At 39.1% G+C, this 21,541-nt stretch overlaps 1 protein-coding gene across 1 annotated transcript in view; it reads right to left on the bottom strand.

Annotated features, from left to right (window-relative positions):
* Positions 1-3,575: 3,575 nt before the first annotated feature.
* Positions 3,576-21,541, bottom strand: part of GNAS (GNAS complex locus) — a 151,948-nt gene continuing 133,982 nt past the window's right edge. Inside the window, exons 6-12 of the mRNA XM_077831862.1 lie at positions 19,263-19,317; positions 12,821-12,894; positions 10,481-10,539; positions 9,311-9,431; positions 8,684-8,814; positions 7,686-7,753; positions 3,576-6,410 (exon numbers count right to left, since the gene is read on the bottom strand). Coding sequence (XP_077687988.1) covers positions 6,264-6,410; positions 7,686-7,753; positions 8,684-8,814; positions 9,311-9,431; positions 10,481-10,539; positions 12,821-12,894; positions 19,263-19,317 — 655 coding nt within the window. The 3' untranslated portion in view covers positions 3,576-6,263. The remainder of the gene's footprint in view (positions 6,411-7,685; positions 7,754-8,683; positions 8,815-9,310; positions 9,432-10,480; positions 10,540-12,820; positions 12,895-19,262; positions 19,318-21,541) is intronic.

The raw sequence follows: 21,541 nt of genomic DNA on the forward strand, positions 1-21,541 counted from the left end.
TAACCTATTCTTAAAAACCTACGACAGGAATTCCAAACGTCTCTCAGTAACCAATTCCAGTACTTAGCTATCCTTATAGTTAGAAGGTTTTTCCTAATATCTAACCTAAATCTCCTTTGCGCCCATCACTTCTTTTCCTACCCTTGGTGGACATGTAGGAGAATTGATTATCGACCTCTTTGTAAAACCTTTAACATATTAGAAGACTATCAGGTCCACCCTCAGACATCTCTCTTTTCACAGTTTTTTCAACCTTTCCTCATATGTCAGGTTTTCTAAACTTATCATTTTTGCAGCTCTCCTCTGGACTCTCTCCAATTTGTCTACAACTTTCTTAAAGTGTGGTGCTCAAAGTTGGACACAGTACTCCAGCTGAGACCTCATCAGTGCTGAGTAGAGTGGGACAATTACGTCCCATGTCTTACATACACTACTCCTGTAAACAGGGCTGTCTCTAGGGGGGTGTGGGGCCTGGTACAAATCAGCCCCCGCCGACTTGGGGTCCTGCTCTGCATCGGCAGCTGGGCAGAGACCTGGGCATGCAGGGCAGCAGCTGGGACCCCAGGGAGGCAGCTGAGAGCCTAGGGGTGCTGCATCATCCCCCACACTCATAGTTCCTGCACCTATGTCTTCTGGGACCGATCGCGCTGGCCAATCGCATCGGCCTGCGGGGCCCCCCAAAGCGCAGGGCCCAGAGCAGTTGCCCTGATTCACCCTACCCAAGGGACTGCTCTGCCTGTTAATACACCCCAGAATGATATTAGTCTTTTTCATCACTGCATGACAGTGTTGACCCATATTCAGTTTGTGATTCACTATCACCCCAAAATCCTTTTCAGCTTTGCTCAGCACATTAAAAGTAGACAGGATGAAAAGCAGTTTTCACCATTAATAAAGAAATTTAACTGAAAATACAATTATGTACAACCGTTATTATGAGCCCAATACTGATGGCTGCCATTTACTGACCTCTGTGTGACACTGACAGGTTGATACTCAAAAGCAGTTCCCATCCTGCTTTAACACTGACCTAAGAAATGAAATACCATCTTGCATGCTTAATATTTAAACAAACCGATTAACTTCATTTTTGGATGGTTTCACCAATATTAACATAGGATGGAAACTAGTTCCGTATGTTATGCTGGGACTCCCACCTTGCCAGTCTCCAAATGAGGTCATTTTTTGGTGTCAGGAGTTTCACCAACTGAGGTTCAGAAATCCCCTTTGTAACTTATTTTATTTTCAAAAGCTTTTCTAAGTTTGTTAAAGCAGAAGAAGGTTCCTCCCCCTAACGCTGAACTTTCAGAAACACCACGCTGAAGGAAAGGGGTACAGTTTTCCTCTGTGAATGCAAAGAGATTTTGCCTATAAATACTTTTCATGGTGGTACAAACACAACATATGTTATGAAGGAACAAGCGTCCAGTTTTGTAAGTTATTGACTGCCCTCAGCCGCCACTGATGCCACTCGATGTGCCCGATTCTGCTTTTTAAAGTTAACAGGAGTTTTGTCATTGACTTCACAGGGAAAAGGATTCAGTGCTAAGATTGCCAACATGGATAAACACATGTATTGTACGAAAAGGCATAGACGGGGTTTCCCCTCCAATGTAACTTGTATTATTTGATAGCTCATAATTATTTTATCTACCTTCAGCATTTATATAGCACCAATAACCAATGGTTTCATTGTTAAGGCACGGGACTGGGACTCGGATGACCTGGGTTCTAGCCCCAAATTTGCAACCAGCTTCCTGTGTGGTTTAGGTAAATCATTTCATCTTTCTGTACCTCATTTCCCCATTCGTAAAATGGGGATTTAATACAAACATCCCACTTCACAGGAATGTTCATGGTTATAAGGTGCACAGATACTACAGTGATGAGCACCACAAAAACGTCTATAAACAAACGATAAATCTATGCATAGATTTATTGGTTAAAAATATTCTTCTGTGTGTACCAATTTTGGTAGTGTGCAGTATGAGACAACAGGAATTAGCTCCCGTTCCTCATGCTAGTCCCCATTCACACACTTTGGGTGAAATCCTGGCCCAATGAAGTGAGTGGTAAGAAAACAACTCCCATTGACTTCTGTCAGGCCAGGATGTCACCCTCTATTTAAAAAAATCATTGTTGATGCTGTCTGAGCTATCTGGGTTTGTAGGGTAAATCCTCCAGAGTTAATAGATTATTTCCCTCAACAGACCGTAGAAAGCACCTCTGGAGACATGACTATTGACTGTATCACACTGGCTGCTGCACATATACACTAAGTCCACACTGTTCAAAATCCTTGGGTTGAAATAAGTTACTGCAAATGCACAGTAGCTGATTTTGAAACCACGACACTGCTACCATTTATTATCATCATTTTTACAAAATACCCAAAGTGATCAGATCATATGGTAGATTACTGGCTTGCCAAAGGTTATGTTTTAAATCAAAACCGTTTTTGAGTTATACAAGTGCCAAAAATATCTTGAACCAATCATTTTTTTAAAATCAACCCCTGTCCAACAAAACAGTTGTATAATTTAAAACAGAACCAAAAGTTTGTGTTGGAAATTGTTTAAAAACCAACCCTCCAAATCATGCTTGAGCAGAAGCCTTGTATGGCAAGATTTAGCCTGGGGCAATTTGGTGCCAAGGTATAGACTCCCCTATGGGTTTATAATGGAAATACTGACACAGCCTTAACTATAGTGATGCAAATGTGCCCCTAAAACACTGTATTTGTTTTTATTAATAGAAGTGGTAGTGTTTACATTTGCAGGTATCTTACACTTCAGCATCAATGAATACTGAGTAGAATGAGTAAAGTCTTGGATGTAAGGGTCAGAAATTCCCAAACAGGTGAATGAGACAAAAGGTGAAAGTCCTCAATTATGAAAACAAGAAGTTCAAATAAATAAATGAGGGAAGGGGAGGGAAAATAACAAAACTAAGAAAATATAAGCAAGCATTAAGTTGGAATGGTTCAAATAACTTCAAATTATGGCTACTAAATTAAAGACAGAAGAAAACACAGTTACTAATTAAACAGCAAGCATTAAAGCTTTATGGTTTTGTATTAAAAATAAAAACAAAACAAAAAAGAAAAGCTGTTAAAAATAAGACTTGCGTTTACCAGGCCACCAAACTGCATGGACTACTAAAGAAACTAACAAAGGCAATACTGAGACATTAAGACACACACACACTCCATACACGTGCAACCTGACTTTTCAATACACTGCCTTCTCTCTCTCTCTCAAAAAAAGCATCTCCTAAACATTTCCATTCATATAAAGCTTTATCAGAAAGTTTCTTAAAATAGTATTGTCTTATCTATTTCTTCTTTGTTACATATGCTTGTGTATCCTTGTCATTGTCAGAGGAAGGAGTTTGACATTTTTTTTTATTTTTAAGAGGAGGTGCTTTCTTTTTCTCAGATCAGAGATTACATTCCTTACCATTAAGAAAAGGAGGACTTGTGGCACCTTAGAGACTAACCAATTTATTTGAGCATAAGCTTTCGTGAGCTACAGCTCACTTCATCGGATGCATTTCGACTGAATGCATCCGATGAAGTGAGCTGTAGCTCATGAAAGCTCATGCTCAAATAAATTGGTTAGTCTCTAAGGTGCCACAAGTACTCCTTTTCTTTTTGCGAATACAGACTAACACGGCTGCTGCTCTGAAACCATTCCTTACCATTAGATTTCCCCCACTTGTATATAAATTTGATGCTTCCACCAACTCCCTCCAGGCTTAAAAAGATAAGGGTTGGCACTAAACTTAAAAGGTTTTTGCTCCTGTAACAAAAATTAAGGCTCATGTTTTATTTCCTTTTTTTCCCCATCCCACTTTTACCTACTGAAACCCCAACCCTTAACCTCCAGGTTGTGATTCCAATTGAAGAATGTGAGGGCTATTTTGGGTCAGGCTCTTCTACCGATTCACAAAGCTTAGGTGGCAGCTTTCCAAATTGTGAACTGGACAGACAGGTTTTTCAAATCTGATTAGCAATTGCAGCCAAAGTTTCAAGACAATTTAACGTCTTCTGAAAGATCACTAGTCATTTTGAACCAAATGGGGAATGAGATATTACCAACACTAAGTCCTTGCTTTCTACATGTGTTAAAAAGGACCAGGTGGTTAATTTCCTCATTAAAGGAAGCCACAAAATCAAGAACAACAAAAAATTCTCAATTCTGAATGGTTACAGTTTGTAACATTAAAAAGGCATCTGGTACCTGTAGCAAATCTAGCCACACACACATTGCTGACCACACCCTAGCATTAATTTAAATTGGACCTCTTCCCAAAAAGTAATTAACATCTTGTGAAAAAAAAGCTAGTGTGAAAGGCAAAGAGGTAATTTTTAAAAAATTCACTGCATTAAGATCCAGATTGGTTTGGGGGAGTAAGTAGGAGGGAGGGAGTGGAGAAGGGCGTTTGAGTAATATATGCTAACACTGTTCTAGATGTGTTATTACAGCTGTAATTTCTGACTTTGTACAAATTGTACACATAGGTTTAGACACATGAAAAAGTAATACACTCACAGAGACATAAAACACCTAGGTATAAAATATAAAGCAGTGTAGTAGTTACTAAAATTACATGCTCTCTTATTGCTACAGTGATTTTTGCTCTTTTTTCTTTTTACTGTACCACATGTTGTTCTAAGCATATAATTTGCATAAATTATTCAAGTTTAAGAAAAAATCCACACATCTTCACTTTAAGCTACTTATATAGTTAATATAAAATAAAAAGGTTCTAAGGTATCTCTTTATTAAAAGAGAGATAAAAATGTCATTTGAAACTGGAATTCAGTGACCAAATCCAAGGGTGGTATACACCTTATCATTCTTGTAGTATTATGCCCACGCAGGATAGTCGAGTTTGGTGGGGTGTTTGGCCCAGTCTACAGATGGTCAGCAGACCTGCATGATGCCTATGTGTTTGTTTTTGTTCTGTTTTTGACTTTTGTGAAAAGGACTATGAATGACCAAAGACTAACATTTATAATTTGTAGCAAAATTTGGTTTATGTAGAAACAAGCCATGTTTTGCATTTGGATAGAGATTTAAATGAATTAAAGCTAAAAATTAAAAAGCATGATGCTGCAACATCTGGTCACTTGTTGAAGACCTCACTTTTAAAGTGGTTAAGTTTGCACAATTTGTACTTTTTTTTTGTTTTTTTGTTTTTTACTAAACAGTATTTTTCCTTCTTTTATAAACCAGAAAAACTAAACTACAGATAAATTTTCCCTACCTTGAGCTAATGCTGCAGATAGGGTTGACAAAGCTGTACAGCGCAATCAAACATACTTACATCTTAGCTCATTGTACAGGTACAGCCATAATCAAGGCACAAAGATCTTCTACAAGTTATTTTTTCAATAAAGTTGTACAAAATAATACATTTTACAGTCTGTACAAGAATAATAATCCAGCAGTAAAATAAAAAAATGAGGGCAGGGGAGAAGAAAAAGAAGGGAAAGACCGTGAGGACTAAAGTCCAGATAATGATTTTTATAGCAGACAGGATCATCAGTGGACAAACGGAAAACAGTGTGTGGTTAACTCTTTCTGCAATCACAGGCCATACGCAGTTCAATTCATAACGTCCATGGTCATCTTAAGACCACCAAGACTGGATTTAAAAATACCCTTCTGAAAGGTAGCGGTTAGTTTTTGCACTGTCTAGGTCTGTTGTAGAATTGTCAGTATTTCCGTTCAAAGCCACATTACAGTCAGAGAACCAAACTCAAGTGTCTGTCTTCAAACTTGGTCTGTGACTTGGCACCTTCTTTTGTCTGATGCAGTGAATGGATACAAAGTTGAAATCATGGGTTATATGATTATGCCCACAACAGTGCTAAATTACCTAAGGTTTTCTCTCCCCATTTTTTTGTTTACTTTTTTAATTTTATCCCCAATCCTTTCAGGTGCTCCACATTCAGGGCCTTTAATTCATTAATTAATTAATTTTGTTAACAACAGTGTTAGGGAACCCACCATGAAAATGGCCTTTAAGTTTTAGGTGCCATCTCAAACTGTCTGAGGGGGACACAAGCAAGCTTAGAAGTGCTGCTGTTGTCCAGCAAGGAGAAAAAGTTGAGGGGTGCAAATCAGAGGGAGACTGCAACAGTTCTCTTCCACCCTATGTGGGCAAGGGTTTTTTTTGTTTCTTTTTTGTTTTTCTTTTTTTTTTTTTTTTAATAAGGAATAAGGAGTCCAAAACACAGAAAAAAGTGCTCTCCATCACAACAACTCATATTGGCGAAGGTGCATCCGTTGAATAATGTCCCGACAGTCATTGAAAACCCTCCGGATGTTTTCTGTATCCACTGCACAGGTGAAGTGAGGATAGCAGTAATGTCTTCCATCTCCACTTGCTGTGCTGATTCTCTGTAGAAATAATACAGAGAAATTGTGTGTCAAAATAAAATTGTCTGGAAAAATGATGCTCTCAAGCCTCAGCTGAATGTTGGCGAGGACATTATGTAGGTTCTAAGACAGGGGTTCTCCAACTTCATTGCGCCACGACCCCCTTCTGACAACAAAAGTTACTACTCAACAACAGAAGGGGGGGCCTGAAATCTGAGCCTGTCCTAGGCCCGCTGCATGGATGGTGGGGGCCAAAACCGAAGCCCAAGGGCTTCAGCTCCGGGCAGGGGGCCTGTAACCTGAGCTCCACTGCCCAGGGCTGAAGCCCTCAGGCTTCGGCCCCGGACTGCAGCAAGTCTAAGTCAGCCCTGGCAACCCCATTAAAATGGGGTCGCAACCCACTTTGGGGTCCTGACCCACAGTTTGAGAACTGTTGTTCTAAGATGAAATCTGGAGCCCACTGAAGTCAGTGGCAAAACTCCCATTGACTTCAGTGGGATCAGGTTTTCACCCCAAGGATTTAACTTTAGGGGAACAGGGTTGCTTGCGGAAAAATTGAGTATTTGGGAACTGAACTGTAGCTACAGAGATGAGAACTTCACTGATTCACATTAATGGGGAAATTTATGTGCAGGTGGGAGGGAACTGGCCCACACAACTCCCATAGTGAACTTCCCCCTCCAGAGTGCTGAATTTTGCCTGCATGTGAATCTTCAGCCCCTCTTCACAAACTACACACAGCCTCTCAGTATTTCTTTTGGCTCTGGTATAGATGAGTCCCAATTTTTATTGCAATGCTCAGTATCTCTAATAATAATGACACCCAATTCAGGTACTTATTGTACAAATACTTAAACAATTGTTACTACAACTAATCAGCTGGCTAATGAGATGATAGGAATGATACAAGGGAATATTAATATTCAGCAGATAATATATTGATTTGAATCACAACTTCCTTTAGAAGTGACGTAGTGGATGAAATCTTGGCTCCCATTGAAGTCAATGCGAGTTTTGCTACTGAGGTCAGTGGGGTTAGGGATTCACCCATTATCTCCCATTTGAGAATTACAGATTCTCCACAATTATTCTAATCATTTAACTGTGTATCTTGTTAAACAAATATATGAAAAGTAGCTAAAATACCCAACACCTTTTAAACCTCTAGCTTGGGTACATTACATAGCACACAGCTTAAATATAAGCCACTGTAAGAGCAGGCAAACAGTTCTGCAATATTAAAACACAGTTAAGTGTATGACAGAAAAACATACATAGAAAAAAGAAAATACTTACAAGAAACTCATCTCTGATAAAATACTTGGCCCTTGTAACTCTGGGATCCTCACCAGGCTCTGGTGTTGCTAGTTAATAATAATAAATAATAATAATAATAATAATAATACAATAAGCATTTGTTAAAGTAGGTGTTTCACAGTAATGATTCTGAAAATCATAACTTACCCACTGACTATCAACTTTATGAACTAGTCTTTGTTTTCTGCTCAGTTGCAATAGAAACAATTTTCTTAATATAAAATATTATAGTTCTAGTCTCTAATATGGTATCTAAAACAACAAGACTCCAGGAAAGCAACAAAACATGATGGTCCCCATAATGTCAGAATTTAAGGAAATATTAGTGCAAATACGAGCTTCGGTTAGAAACTTACAGGTAACCTGCAGAACCATATGACCCCTAATGCCATTGACTGGGTTGAGCTGAACTACTCTGGTTGCAGATAAAGGAAGGCTGATGGGCATTAAAGTATATTTATTTGATGAGTAACCACATAATATGAGATGGAAACTTCCTTAGAGAGTTTTTTTTTTTTTTTTTTTTTTTAAGGATCATTACTGACCCCACTTAGTTATTCTAACTTCTTGCTACCTACCACACCTGGGATAAGGGACAAAATGAACCTTCAGTGCTCTCACACACAGCAAGGGTGTTCCCATGGAATCTTGCACCTCAAAGGACACTGCTGCATCCCACCACTGCACTGAGGCTGCAGTGGAGTCCAGCAACAAAGTGCGTAATAAAACGCTAGCATGCTGAGATGCCTCTGTGTATGTCCAACAGATAATGTCCTCTACTGGGACTGAAGAAACATTTAAATTACAATTTGTCCAAAAGGTACTGAACATTTTTTCAACGCTGGAAATTTGCTTGCTTTAAAGTTTATCTGAAACTTCCAATAAATGTTATGTACACAATTAACATATACTATAGTCCAAGGAAGTGGTACTTTGATGATACTGGTTTATTAAAAAGATGAGAACAATGCTCTTACCATCCTCTGGTGTAGTGTAGCGAGCAAATTCTGGAAAGTAGTCTTCAATTTTAGATTTCCCTGCCAAAACTTTCTCTGCTAGCAAATCCTGTTTATTCAGGAAAAGAATTACTGAAATGGTCCGTAGCCACCTAAAGAAAATTGAAGCCAAATATTGTTAGAATGTATGGCTGAGCTTAAACACCAATAACAAATAACATAATGTTGGTTTTCAACCTGTGGTCTGCAGACCTCTGCAGGTCCACAGACTATGTCTAAGATTTCCAAAGGGGTCCACACCTCAATTTGAAATATTTTAGGGATCTGCAAATGAAAAAAGGTTGAAAACCACTGCTTTAGAGAATATATTCATATTCTGTACTATCACAGTTTTTCTTAAGCTTATTTTATTTTTTTCCAGTTTTATGACTTCCATTTTTCCAATACTGTGTAGTTTTCTTCCTTTAGATTTTAATACTGTATGTTAGTATTCCATATAGCAAGTTTACAGTGGAGATCAAAGATAATGATTGAATGGGCCATGTCAGAAATAGAAATGGTGCACTTTGTACCAAAGATTAACTTTATCAATATAACACAGTGTTACTAATGCATGTGAAATTAATGATAAAACTTCAATTCATGGACCTGTTGTTCCAGATACTCTTGAAGAGGTTTAGTGCTTCTTGAAGCCGATTGGTCTGATTGTCCTCTCGTATAACCATGTTGTAGCTACTGCTGGCCACCACAAATATGATAGCAGTCACATCTAAATCAAGAAACACCCAGTAGTTAACATCAAGATCCTGAAAATTTTTGACTAGATTTAGCTTTACAAAATTATGTGAACAAAAGAAATGCTTCACACACAACTGATAATACAGACACCTCGGGGAGAGGGGGAGGGAATGCAGCAGCTGTACAAAACTCACACACATTAGGTTCAGGACACAGAGGACTATGGACAATTTAAACTACAGGGGGAATTTACGAAAGACTAGATTACTCAAAATGAATTTTGGCCAGGACACAAAAAAAGTGTTAACAGTCCAGCTCTTGAGAAAAGTGCGAAGGACTTTTAAGTGCCATTCTAGAGGAAGGAGCTTACCAAGGAGCTTTCCCCAGCAAGGTGGTTAGCGTTTTCCTGGTCAATTTAGACAGGGCCTAACACATTCTATACGATTATTTTAAAAGCTGTCCTACAGAAATACATGGGTGCCTAAGAAAGTGCAACAATTTCAAAACTCAGTGGAAAACTTTATGAGCAGTGCCACTCCAGACTTCAATTTTACAACTTATCCAAAAGACAGAACCTCCAAAGGGCTCCCTAGCACCATACTGAGGCAATGGTTCACTCTTAACTTGGAAGAGTGGCATCTCCTGGGTCAGCAACATAGCTTCTCTCACACACAATAATGTGGCATTCTAATTTGATCATCCGTATTTATGCTGTACCTCTCCAGAAGACATGTAGCCCTTCACTTGTTAAGACAGAACAGACAGAGTTTGGAAATTCATGGGCAACTCACAAAAAGGAGAACGAATTAAATGACAGCAGGAAGTTTGGATAAACTATTTTAATTTACCCAGCTTTCTTTCCTTCCCACCCAAATTTTCACTCAAGACATTCAGAACAGTTACAGTAGATTACATGATGATACAAATTCCAGCCAATCTGTCTGTTCAAAGAGACACCTTATGATTTCAGACAACTAAAGAGGACAGGAGTTAAATATCATGTGCTGTTATTTACATTAAAATATTGCAATGAACTTTTATTTTTTAAATTTGATAAAAAAAATAAATCCCAAATCTTACCATTGAAACATTGGATCCATTTTCGGCGTTCATCTCGCTGCCCTCCAACATCAAACATGCTAAAGAGGAAAAAATCTTAGTCACTTACTTTACAAAAACACCGCTGCTCTCCTGACTCGGACGTACAGTATTTAAAGTAAGGGTAAATGCTGTATGTGAATAGAGCATGTAAACAACCTCAGGACTCCCCATTTTTTAGAACCTAATGAGACAAAGGACTGCCAGAATCTGCAGGTAGGAGTAACAGCCTAATTGTCAGTGCAAAGAGTTTTTCACCCCAGAAAGTAATGTAGTACTTTTAGGGCTACATGAAAAGTTAGTGTGTGGCAAGCTGGGGTGTAAATCTACGGAACGCAAGACAACTGCACATGAACTGTTGTCCGTGTGGATGGACTCTCTATGGCACACTAAAAGTATTACAGTTCTATTTGAAATAGCAGTACGTCACAGCACACTATCAAACTTTTAATACGTGGTAGCAGGATCAGATAGTGACTTAGTCAGCTATACATTCATACCTGGCTTGCCGCCCACCAAGTTTTCATGTAGACAAGCCCATTCCCTCTTTTGCATTAAAAAGACAAGAAAAGTTAGAATTGCTGAAGCATATCACAGGGTTCTTATTTGTCCTCACTGATCAAAGAGACATTTAATAAAACTACTACAATGAGAGGTTTCCTTACACAGATACTGTAGATCTAGGTTCAACAATATCAGACTGATATTTAAGAGTCAGCATTTTTGGGTCAATGCCATCAAACAACCGTTAAGCACCAGCTCCTTATAAACTGGAAAAGGGCGGAAAGCGTGCACCTTCTGTTACTCTGATACACACACAGATTTTGGACAGCTTTGTCAGTACACTGATTTTAAACTTTTGTTATATATGGAACACGACAGACCTGGAAGAAAAGGAGGCATAGAAGCAGTTCAAAGAAAAGTTTCTCTCTGTTCTTTTATATTTAGATAAAACTGGTTGACAGACACTCTCCAAGAGATAATATGAAAGGCAACAGGAAGGAGAGGAAAAGGAAACTACAGGAAACCAAAACAGAATTAAAAAGGCAAGCAGAGTACAGACCAACTCCAGAGTTTAAATTAGAGATTAGGTCATAAAATGAAGAGATTCGGGAAAAAGAATCTAGGTACCAGTGCAGAGAGTACAAAAAGGCCTGTGGCAGTGAGTCTCAGAGCCTGGGTCAGGTGACTTGTTATGGAGCCACAAACAGCGGTGTACATGTTTGGGCTTGGGTTGGAGCCCAGGCTCTGAAACCCGGTGAGGGTCAGGGTCCCAGAGCCTGGGCTCCATTTTAAGCCCATACAACTACACTGCAATTTTATGGCCCCCCAACCTGAGCCCCACGGCCCGAGTCAACTGATACAGGCCAGCCACAGGCGTTTTATTGCAGTGTAGACAGACTCTTAGTGCTGAAGCAAATAACAAGATCCTAGAGTACAATTTTAGGTCCCAGTCTTAAAAGTGAGATATGTTTAGGCAGATGCCATAGCCTACACCAAGTGCCACTGAAATCAGGAGGGCTCCACTCAGATGCAGTGACCCACCTGTACAGATTGGGCCTAAGTGACTACTTTAAAAAAATTGTGCTCTGTGGGACAAATTATATGCGGTTTCCACTGAGAACAACGAGAGCTGCAGACCCTTATCAGAGGGCAGAATTGGTCCAATAAAATGGTTTTTGTATACATCTTCTTTTAAACGTGTGTGTGTGTACATATCTTCTTTTAACTCTACTGCTGAGCAATTAAAAAAATAACTAGACATGGCCCCATTATTTTAATATTATCTATAAAAGTGCATTTTCTGCTTCCTCTTCTGGCTTTGCATTATCAGAGAAGTTGATACAAATGCACAAAACAGATATTCTGGTAGGATAAAATGCTATATACACATTTGTTGCTAAACAAAACAGTATCAATTTTAACGTCAGCTGCATTAAAACCGAAGAAAAGATGTTTGCCATTTAAAAAAAGCAGAATCAGCAGGAAAGTTATTTTCAGGCTTATAGAAAGACAGAGTAAAGGAGAATCAAGTTATCAAAAAGCTTTATCAAAACTTGTGAAAAAAACCCACCAGTTCTTTGGCATTAAATCAAAAGCAGAAAGCGGTCGGCCAATTCCCATGGTGTTTTTAAAACTTAAAATGGAAAGCTCTTAGACAGAAGTATCTGAAAATAATTGCTTTCCGTTAAGTGTTAAATTCAGCAATACGAATGCTGTCTCCAGCATATAAACTGGCCTAAAATGGCATTTTCTCCTCTTTGCCTAATCACTTTTGCCAGGTGTCATTCTTCGGAATACTAAATGAAGAAGGATACTTACTGAAAGTTTACTTTGTCCACCTGAAACTTGGTTTCAAAAATTCCTGATGTCAAAACTCTGCATCTCAGCAGGTCCTAGAGAACAAGAGAAAAAGTCATTTATTCAAAGCAGTGATTTGATTATTCTTCAAACCTCCAAATTTGAAAAGAAAATATAATAATTTGCTGAGTGCTGCTCTTGTACTCAGTGCTGTAGAGAAACGGAGTGTATGTGAAGTTGGGTGAAGTTGAGAATCAAAGACCCCCATCCTAAAAATTTGTACACATGCTTAACAAGCATTTGCACAATCAGAATCCGAGTGCCAAATCCTGAGAAGCAACGAACATTTGCAAAATGGCAAACGCAGGTGCTGAGCGCTTCTGAGGATGTGGCTTTCAGATCTGCTAAATCTTATAAGAATCCACTGAAGGTCTGACATTCAGGTGATGAGCCACAACTTCCACTGATTTAGAGGGGCAGTGAATGCTCAGCACCACCTTTAAAAATCAGACTATAAACTTCTGAGCATAAGACAACAAAATTAAACATGCAGGCGAATAGTGGATGGCTTTGTCACACAGGAGTGCAAAATAACCTACATTTCTGTTTCCCCACATGAGATAGCACCATGCCCTATAGTGAGGGATTAAGACTGAGAGGCCACATGGAACACGCTCACCTTGAGAAAAGTAGATGCTTTACACGCTGATATATGGATAATAAAATGTTAAGCTTTTCAAAATAGATAACTGAGCTCACACTGCTATTTGCTTATCCTGTAGCTTGGTGAAGCATAGTTAGGGACAACAGATGCCACACATCAATTGTCATCCCAAACATCACATTTTTGTTCAAAAAAGGAGCAACAATCTACCAAATAACCAAAATTATTATGGTTTCATACATTCAGGAATGTATCTGGCTGACATTCCCCAATGGTTACCCCCCGCCTCCCACTGGAGTTCCTTTTAAGTCAAACATGGCTCTTCCCATAGGGTTTCTTTCTCCAGAGAACCCAGACTTGCCCCAGGGGAGCAGTATTTAAAACCAAACTGTAAAGTCTAATATTAAAGCTCAAAGCAAACACAAGAGGCTTCTTCCTCCTGAGGTTCCCGATTCTCCCCAGAGACTTGAGGGTTAAAGGAGATGTAAGCAGGCAGAGCTCTCCCAATCACTGGGAGATACTTCCAGCTCCTGCCTCCATCCGCTGTCTCTCCTTTTATCAGAGAAAAATGTGCTTATTTTCTGCTTCCCTTCCCAGTGTGTCATGCTGGGGAGGCCTAGACACCCCAACACCCCCTGACACTACACTTCCTAGAAATGCTTTTGGCTGAGGGGTTGGGGGCCATGAACTTGCCCACACTTCCAGGCCTGTTCCCAAGCCCTAAACAGACTGCAGCCTGGATTCTCTCCCAAACCCAGTGTTGCTAAGTCTTGCAAGAGGAGGGTTAGAAGGAGCTTCCAGACACTGGGCGGCAATAACCTTAATGAAGTGGCACTTTATGGAAGATTTCTCCCTTTCTTCCCAATACCTGGCTACTAGGGAAAGCATGAGGCTCATGTTATTACTGGTAAGAACTAGGAACTCAAATGATGGAATGTTATGTGAAACAGATTTTTAAAAATGTGATCATATTAGGGTTTTCCTGTAGAGACACAAAACAATCAGATCCCCAGAGCTGCCAACAAGTGAGACAGCCATAAAGTTGGAAAGTTGTGATATTGGCCTACATAATAAACAAAAGCCACCAGAGGTGTTTTGTATGGATTGGAAAGCACGTAGACAGCCTAAAGCAGAGGTTCTCAAACTGTGGTCCGAGCTCCATTCAGGTGATCTGCAGATAGTTCCTTCTAAGGAATGCACCTGGGTGGCCGCCCATGAAAGAATGAAGGGCTGCCCACCTAATTAGTGGAGCCACACAGGCGTGACTCCACTAATTAGGTGCCTGGACCCTGGAGAAGATGCACATGTAAGGTGAGGTGGTGGCCTTGGGGGGAATAGAGGGCAGGTGTGGCAGTGGGGTGAGGTGGGGGAAATAGGAGGTGGGGGGGGGAAGTGGGGTGAGAAGAAGGGTTAGGGGGAATTTAGGATGTGAAGGGCTGCAGCAGCCAGAGAAAGAGGAGACTTGCTCCAGTTCTAGGGCTGCGGCTGCAGGTGAGAGAACCCTCTCCTTCCCAGCCCAGCTCGGTGGCTGCCATGGTGGGGGAGAGACTAGTGATATTAAAATATGAGTTGTGTGCTTTTATTTTGTAGAAAAAAATCACGTTAATTAGGTTTTTTTATATAGCACTTTTATCCAAAGAGCTTTACAATAGTTAGCTAACGGTACAAACAACATTTGGAAAGATCATTAAGTGGTCCACCAAGACCCTCAGCAATTTTCAAGTGGTCCGTGAAAAAATAAGTTTGAGAACCACTGGCCTAAAGGGTAATTAGCATAGACGCAAACAGATATAGATAGAACATGAACTTTCAAGATTTAATTTATTTGAAGCCTAACAGGAAACATTATTTTGAATCTGACTGAAGGTTTTTAAAATCCAGGACTTAAACTACCATGGTTACTGATCTTGGTATTACTGAGACTGTACTGGGCACTGTTACAAATGGATCTTACATTTGGACCATACAGATAAGACCACAAGAATGGAGTAGAATATTAAGGAATTGATGAGTGCATTAAAAGCCACTCCCTTATTGCACTGATCTTATATTAAAAGAATCATAAGTTAGTCACTGTTTAAGCTTAAAGAGTCACACAACTATACAAAATCCAAAAGGTTAGACAATACTGTTAAACAAAATGGCTGCATTTTACAGACACTTCTTTAAGAGCAAATTGTTGCAAACTTGCTAGTTTTCTTGAACACTTATTTTATTTGATATATGTATGTTGAAATATTCTAACTAGATCCATTTGTTAGGAATAATTTTTTAAAAAAATTATCTGATAATTAACAAATGAAATATGAAAAAACTAGAAGCTGTCAGGCTCTAGAATCAGTGCAAGTTTCAAAACACAAGTGGCCATCTTCAGAATGTCTGAAGTGAAGCACTACTCCACATGGGCATTCTCCCGCACATATATGAAGCTCCACTGAAGTGGTCAGTGGTCCCAAACAAGCACATAATTAATAATACACAAAGCTCCTGCCATCACTGGCCTCCAATACAAAATTGAAACATTACATTTATGATTTAATATCTGCAGGCTAATCTTTGCAATTCAAAAAGAAACTTTTCAGGTAATCTGTGTTTATTTTTTAATACAGATAATTGATCCCAATTTTTTTTAAAAAAAAGAATAAATAGTTTTTAAGAAACTCAGCTTTTAGAAGGATAAATGAGTAAATTGACCCCCAAGTAATCTCAAGAGCAAAAGATACAAATTGGTCTCTCCTCATCACTGTTGTTTGAAACAGTTCTGGGAAAACTAACGCTGCAGCTGTGCTTTTGTAAGGTGCACACTGGGCTGTAGCTGCTCTTTGTCGCTGGGAGAGAGCTCTCCAGGCGACTAAATGAAACAACCTGCAGTGAGGGGCAGTAGCTTTGTTGGTGGGAGAGCGTCCCCCACCGACTAAACGCTGTCCACACTGGTGCTTTTCGTTGTTAAAACTTTTGTTCTTCTGGGAGGTGTTTTTTCATATGGCCTAACATTTTTGGCTACTGTTCTGCAGAAACTCATGTGCACGCTTTATGGGACTACTCATGTGCACAAAGTCAAGTGCATGTGCATTGTGTCTTGGGATTGGTAGTTTGGTCCTCAAACAAAAGCTCAAATTATTTGCAAACTAAACAAAAGCTACAATCCCTATAGTGACAGAAATAAAATGTTGTTGTTGTAGCTATGTTGATCCCAGGATATTCGAGAGACAAGGTGAGTGAGGAAATACCTTTTACTGGACCAACTTCTGTTGGCAAAAGAGAGAAGCTTTCGAGCTACACAGAGCTCTTCAGATCTTGTATTTTTCATAAACACAACTGGTCTGATAAAAGATATTACCTCACCCACTTTGTCTTAAAAATAAAGCACACTGACAAAGCTGCTGTATACAAAGCTCTTTTCCAGTAACTCTGGAAAGACTATTAGAAGAACCCTGAAGGGACTTTAGACTATTAGAGGAAATTAGATGAAAGGGTGATTTTAGAAGGGACAAAGAAAATCAGAGTTGTAAGTGGGTAAAGGTCAGTCTGCACTTCTAATCCTTGCTGAAAACAGGGGTTAGAGAACACTGGGCATGAATTAAATTTCAGATCATCATCAACTATTGGAAAACTTACAAATCAGAAATGACTACACTTATTTTATGACCATTCTATCTGGTAACTTGAGAAACGGTTCTCTCATAAAGAGGAGGGTCTCCACCTGAAGAGGAAGCAATCTGTCAGAACGCTCTTTTTAATCTTTGTGGTAATTAAAAACTGACTTTTCTACTTCTTCAAACTTCTTGAACCCTGATCCTGCCTTAAGATCTACAATGGAAGATCCCTATGGCCCACGTGGAGGCCACTGGAACTCTGCACAGGTACAGGAAGTCTGCTTGCATGGATCCAGTCACAGGATCACATTCTTAATTTATGATGAGCTGGCCAGTTCACATAAAGAACCATATTTTGTTCGATATGAGTTAAAGGGATTGCAACAGATTCTAAAGAAATAATCAAAGGCTATTTTGATATAGGGAAATGTTTAGAAGTATCAAGTACTGTTAGAGAAGCCACAGTAATAGAAAGCTCTACCAAATCCTAACAAAACATGTCCTACTACAGCCTCAGGTCTACTGGAATTGGATTCTTTTCAAGGGGAGGTTTCAGAGTAACAGCCGTGTCAGTCTGTATTCGCAAAAAGAACAGGAGGACTTGTGGCACCTTAGAGACTAACCAATTTATTTGAGCATGAGCTTTCGTGAGCTACAGCTCACTTCATCGGATGAAGTGCTCAAAAAAATTGGTTAGTCTCTAAGGTGCCACAAGTCCTCCTTTTCTTTTTTCAAGGGGAGGGTGTTGATTCTAATCTATCCATAGCAGCCTGACCTTTAAAATTCGTTCAGTTGTTTGACTGTTTTAGTAGAATGTGAAAGCTTTGTTGTTCTGCTGTCTAGATATCTATTCGCTGGGCCACGCATATGATAAGTCTTGTGAGCAATTTTTGGCCCCGATGCTGCAGTCGGATCCATGAGGGTAGATCTCTGAGTGCTTGCAGAGCACTGGAGCTGTGGACAGGCACAAGAGCTCACTTATGTGGATCGGGGCTTGGATATGGACTGGAGTGTTTTAAAATGGATGTTGTTGTTGAACAGCATGTTAATAAATAAAATCAAGGACTGCAACATATTTTGCTTATATAAAGTACAGTCCAGCTATGTACCAAAAACTGACAACAGCTGGCTTTATCCAGGCTCCTGTGCATTATGGAGTAGTAACTGGTCCACAGTTTGTTATAATTAGGTTTCCCTAGCCCAATTAGTTTTACATTTGCATACTCTACCATAATGTTAATTTAAATCTTAGAAACTGAAGTACTAGCTGTACTTTAAGCATACTTTTTTTTGGGTAACTAATGAAGTGATTCTGCATGAAAGTGGGCATATTATGAAAATAGGATAACTTCACTTTGATTGGGCAGAACATGCCTGGAGTTTAGCTTCTGCTAGCTCTGAATGCACTGATCCCAAGCCAGCGTTGTTTGCAAAGGAAGTTTGCCAGTGCTATTGACACTTGCCTTTAATTACAAAACACTGAGTCAGACTACATTTTCACTACAACAATACTGTCCTGTAGAAAGTGCTGTTTTAAACTGATAGACTATTGATTGGTAGGCTATTCTGCCATTCAGTTTAATAAAAGGCAGTCCTCTGATTTAACTGGGAATTGGTCCTGCTTCGAGCAGGGGGTTGGACTAGATGACCTTCAGGGGTCCCTTCCAACCCTGATATTCTATGATTCTATGATTTTACAGGTAACACGTATGAAAAGGGCTGGAAAGCTAATCTTTAATGGTCAGCAATGTGGCCCCCTGCCTTATGTAGAGAGCTAGTTTGCAGTGGGAGCCAGGAGGACTGAGAAAGCATAAACCAAATTTAAGTTAAGAAGGAATATCTATGGCAGTTATTCAGCTGGTGGAGTTGACTTTATGAAGCTCGAATTCCACTGGTTACAAGGGAAGGCTTTTACTGCTGCAGAAGTTTGACCTTTACTTTAACCTGGGCAGTTTTTCTCGTCACAGTTCTTTGCTCCTGATACACTTGAGCTGAGATCAAAGCATATAAATGTAAACTTTATTTTCAGTGCAATGTTAAACATCATACAACATAGGTTGGCATCTATCATGGAGACTGCAGCTGCCAATTCAACAAAAGGAAGCTAAAATATATATTGTGAAATTCAAAGCTCAGTTATTCTTGGCAATGGGAAATAGATAGTGGTTGGGTTATAGAATTACTTAATACAAATTTTACTCACCTGGTCAGATGGTGTATATTCATTTTGTTTGACTATGTCAATCTTGTCTAGAAAACTGGGAAAAAAATTCATTGTCAAATAAATTTGTGATCTGTATCTAAAGTTTAAGTACAACTTTTGAGTACACTTCACCTAAAAGATAGGCTATCAGGCATTTGGGTCGTCCCCACCCCCGTCTTACATTTCATACATACAAAAAATGCTGAGGTGATGTAAATTATTTAACATACATATGGCACTGTATCTGCAAGAGCAATATAAAAAGAATTGCATTGGCTACCGCTAACCAGCAGAGGGCCAGGAACACAAATTTAATCAACTTTTCTGATAATCTCATTGCAATTTTCAGGAAAACAGTTTCATTGTTAAGAAACACACATGTAGTTTTATTTTTACAAACCGTGTGGACAAATATCAATATCTAAACATTAACATAACTTGTGCTATGATACTCTGCTATTCCCAACATTAGAACATTAGGCAAAATATTTCTTTCATTGCATTTAGTTATTACAAAAATAAGACATGAACACTGTTTTGAAATCAAACTTTACTACTTTATTTCAAAAGAATGGGTGAAATCCCTGCACCAGTTATGTCACTAATGAAGTTCAGAGTAAGGTAGGACTGATCTGTCCTTTGATTGTTTGCAGAAGTGTTTCTAGTTTACTTACCAGAGTAGGCAATGGAAGATTAATTAGCCATAACAAGATATGTATTACTCAAATTGATTAATACAACTAAAGAAGATATCAAGGCTAATGTGGTCTTTAAAATGCCTTTAGCAGTAATCCTTCCGTTCTGATTTCCTTTCATTTTAACCGGAAGGAAAAATCCCAGGATGCCGCTTTATTAATTACTTGTTTCACAGCAGTTGCAAAATACTCACACATTTATCAAGAAAATGCCTTAATATATATGCTTTATACCCCACTAGTACAAAGACAAACAATGGATGAAGAGAACAGGCTCTAGTGTACGTTGACACCAATGCAACTCAACTATATGAAAGTTCTTCCCTCTCAGCCCACCTTTCATAGATTCTCAATATTTCTGCCTACAGCAATATCCAGATTTTATACTACAAACTTATCCACATCACACCTGTCATACCAAGTAGGTATCCAAGCGACACAGTACTTTTACAGTCTCCATATTCATATTACCAAGAGGCCTGAAAATACCTCTGCAGTTAGCTTTTTTGGTAATTTACTACAATCTAGAAGCACCGTATTTTTGAAAGATGCCACATTGAAATTCCTTCTGACCAAACCCCTCTTTCCATAGAACAGCAATAGCATAAGTAGTGGAAATACAAGTTTTGCCCTCCTGTTCCTACAGACTCTTTGAACAATGCATTTCAACCCTCACCTGGTTGACCTTCTCTAGGGTCAAGAAAGCATCTCAGTCTCCATGCTTATTTATTCACTGGTCACTCTGCTAAGACTACAGATAGGGGCAATTAGCACCAACTCTACCACAGGCTCTGTGAAGCAGACGTTGTGCACTGGGAACTGGACAAAAATGATCAATTCCTCCCACAGGCCAGTGAAGAGTCACCAGCAATAAATTTGGTCACTACGTACCCATATCAGACTTTTACACATTTCCAGGTTTGCAAGTTTAGAAATATTTGGCTATATCTTAGGAAGCAGTAGTAGCATTATTTAAAAAAATTTACACCTAAAAAGCAGCTCCTATTGACAAAGTTTTCACAGCGGTACTGCTGAAGACTGAGGTAGACCTAAAGGCATGAAAACAGAGCAGTGTAGGGAAACTTGTACGCCACTGCTCATACCGGATTTGTTCTCAAACCTTCCAGGGTATTAATCAAATAGTATGTGATGTTTAGAGTAAAAAACAAACACCATTTCGAAAAAATTAAAAATCAGGGTGTTCAGGGTAAGACTATCTATGGATTCAGACGAGACAAACGGTTCAACAGGTAATAAAGGCATTCCGCTTTTAAAACTGCAGTCTCAGGAACATGTGGTGACAATGTATATTTCATAAGCAGGAGAATATTTGATGCAGGAATTCTTGCTATGCTATGAACGCTGTTATATTAATCACCTATGCGACTTTGAAACATCCCAGTCTTTCCACACAATATATATCTCAGTGTAACATTTTACAACAGGCTTCCACAAACTCTCTTTTTCACTTTCATAAGAACGCAAGGGGTTTTGGAAACTCTGACAATTAGAAAACAACGAGAGATTTCTAAAACCTGGAACTGAAAGTACAGACCTCTTACTGTTGTTTATGCAGACTATTTT

This window comes from Eretmochelys imbricata, chromosome 13 (genome assembly GCF_965152235.1).
Source record: "Eretmochelys imbricata isolate rEreImb1 chromosome 13, rEreImb1.hap1, whole genome shotgun sequence".
Classification (NCBI taxonomy): Eukaryota; Metazoa; Chordata; order Testudines; family Cheloniidae; genus Eretmochelys; species Eretmochelys imbricata.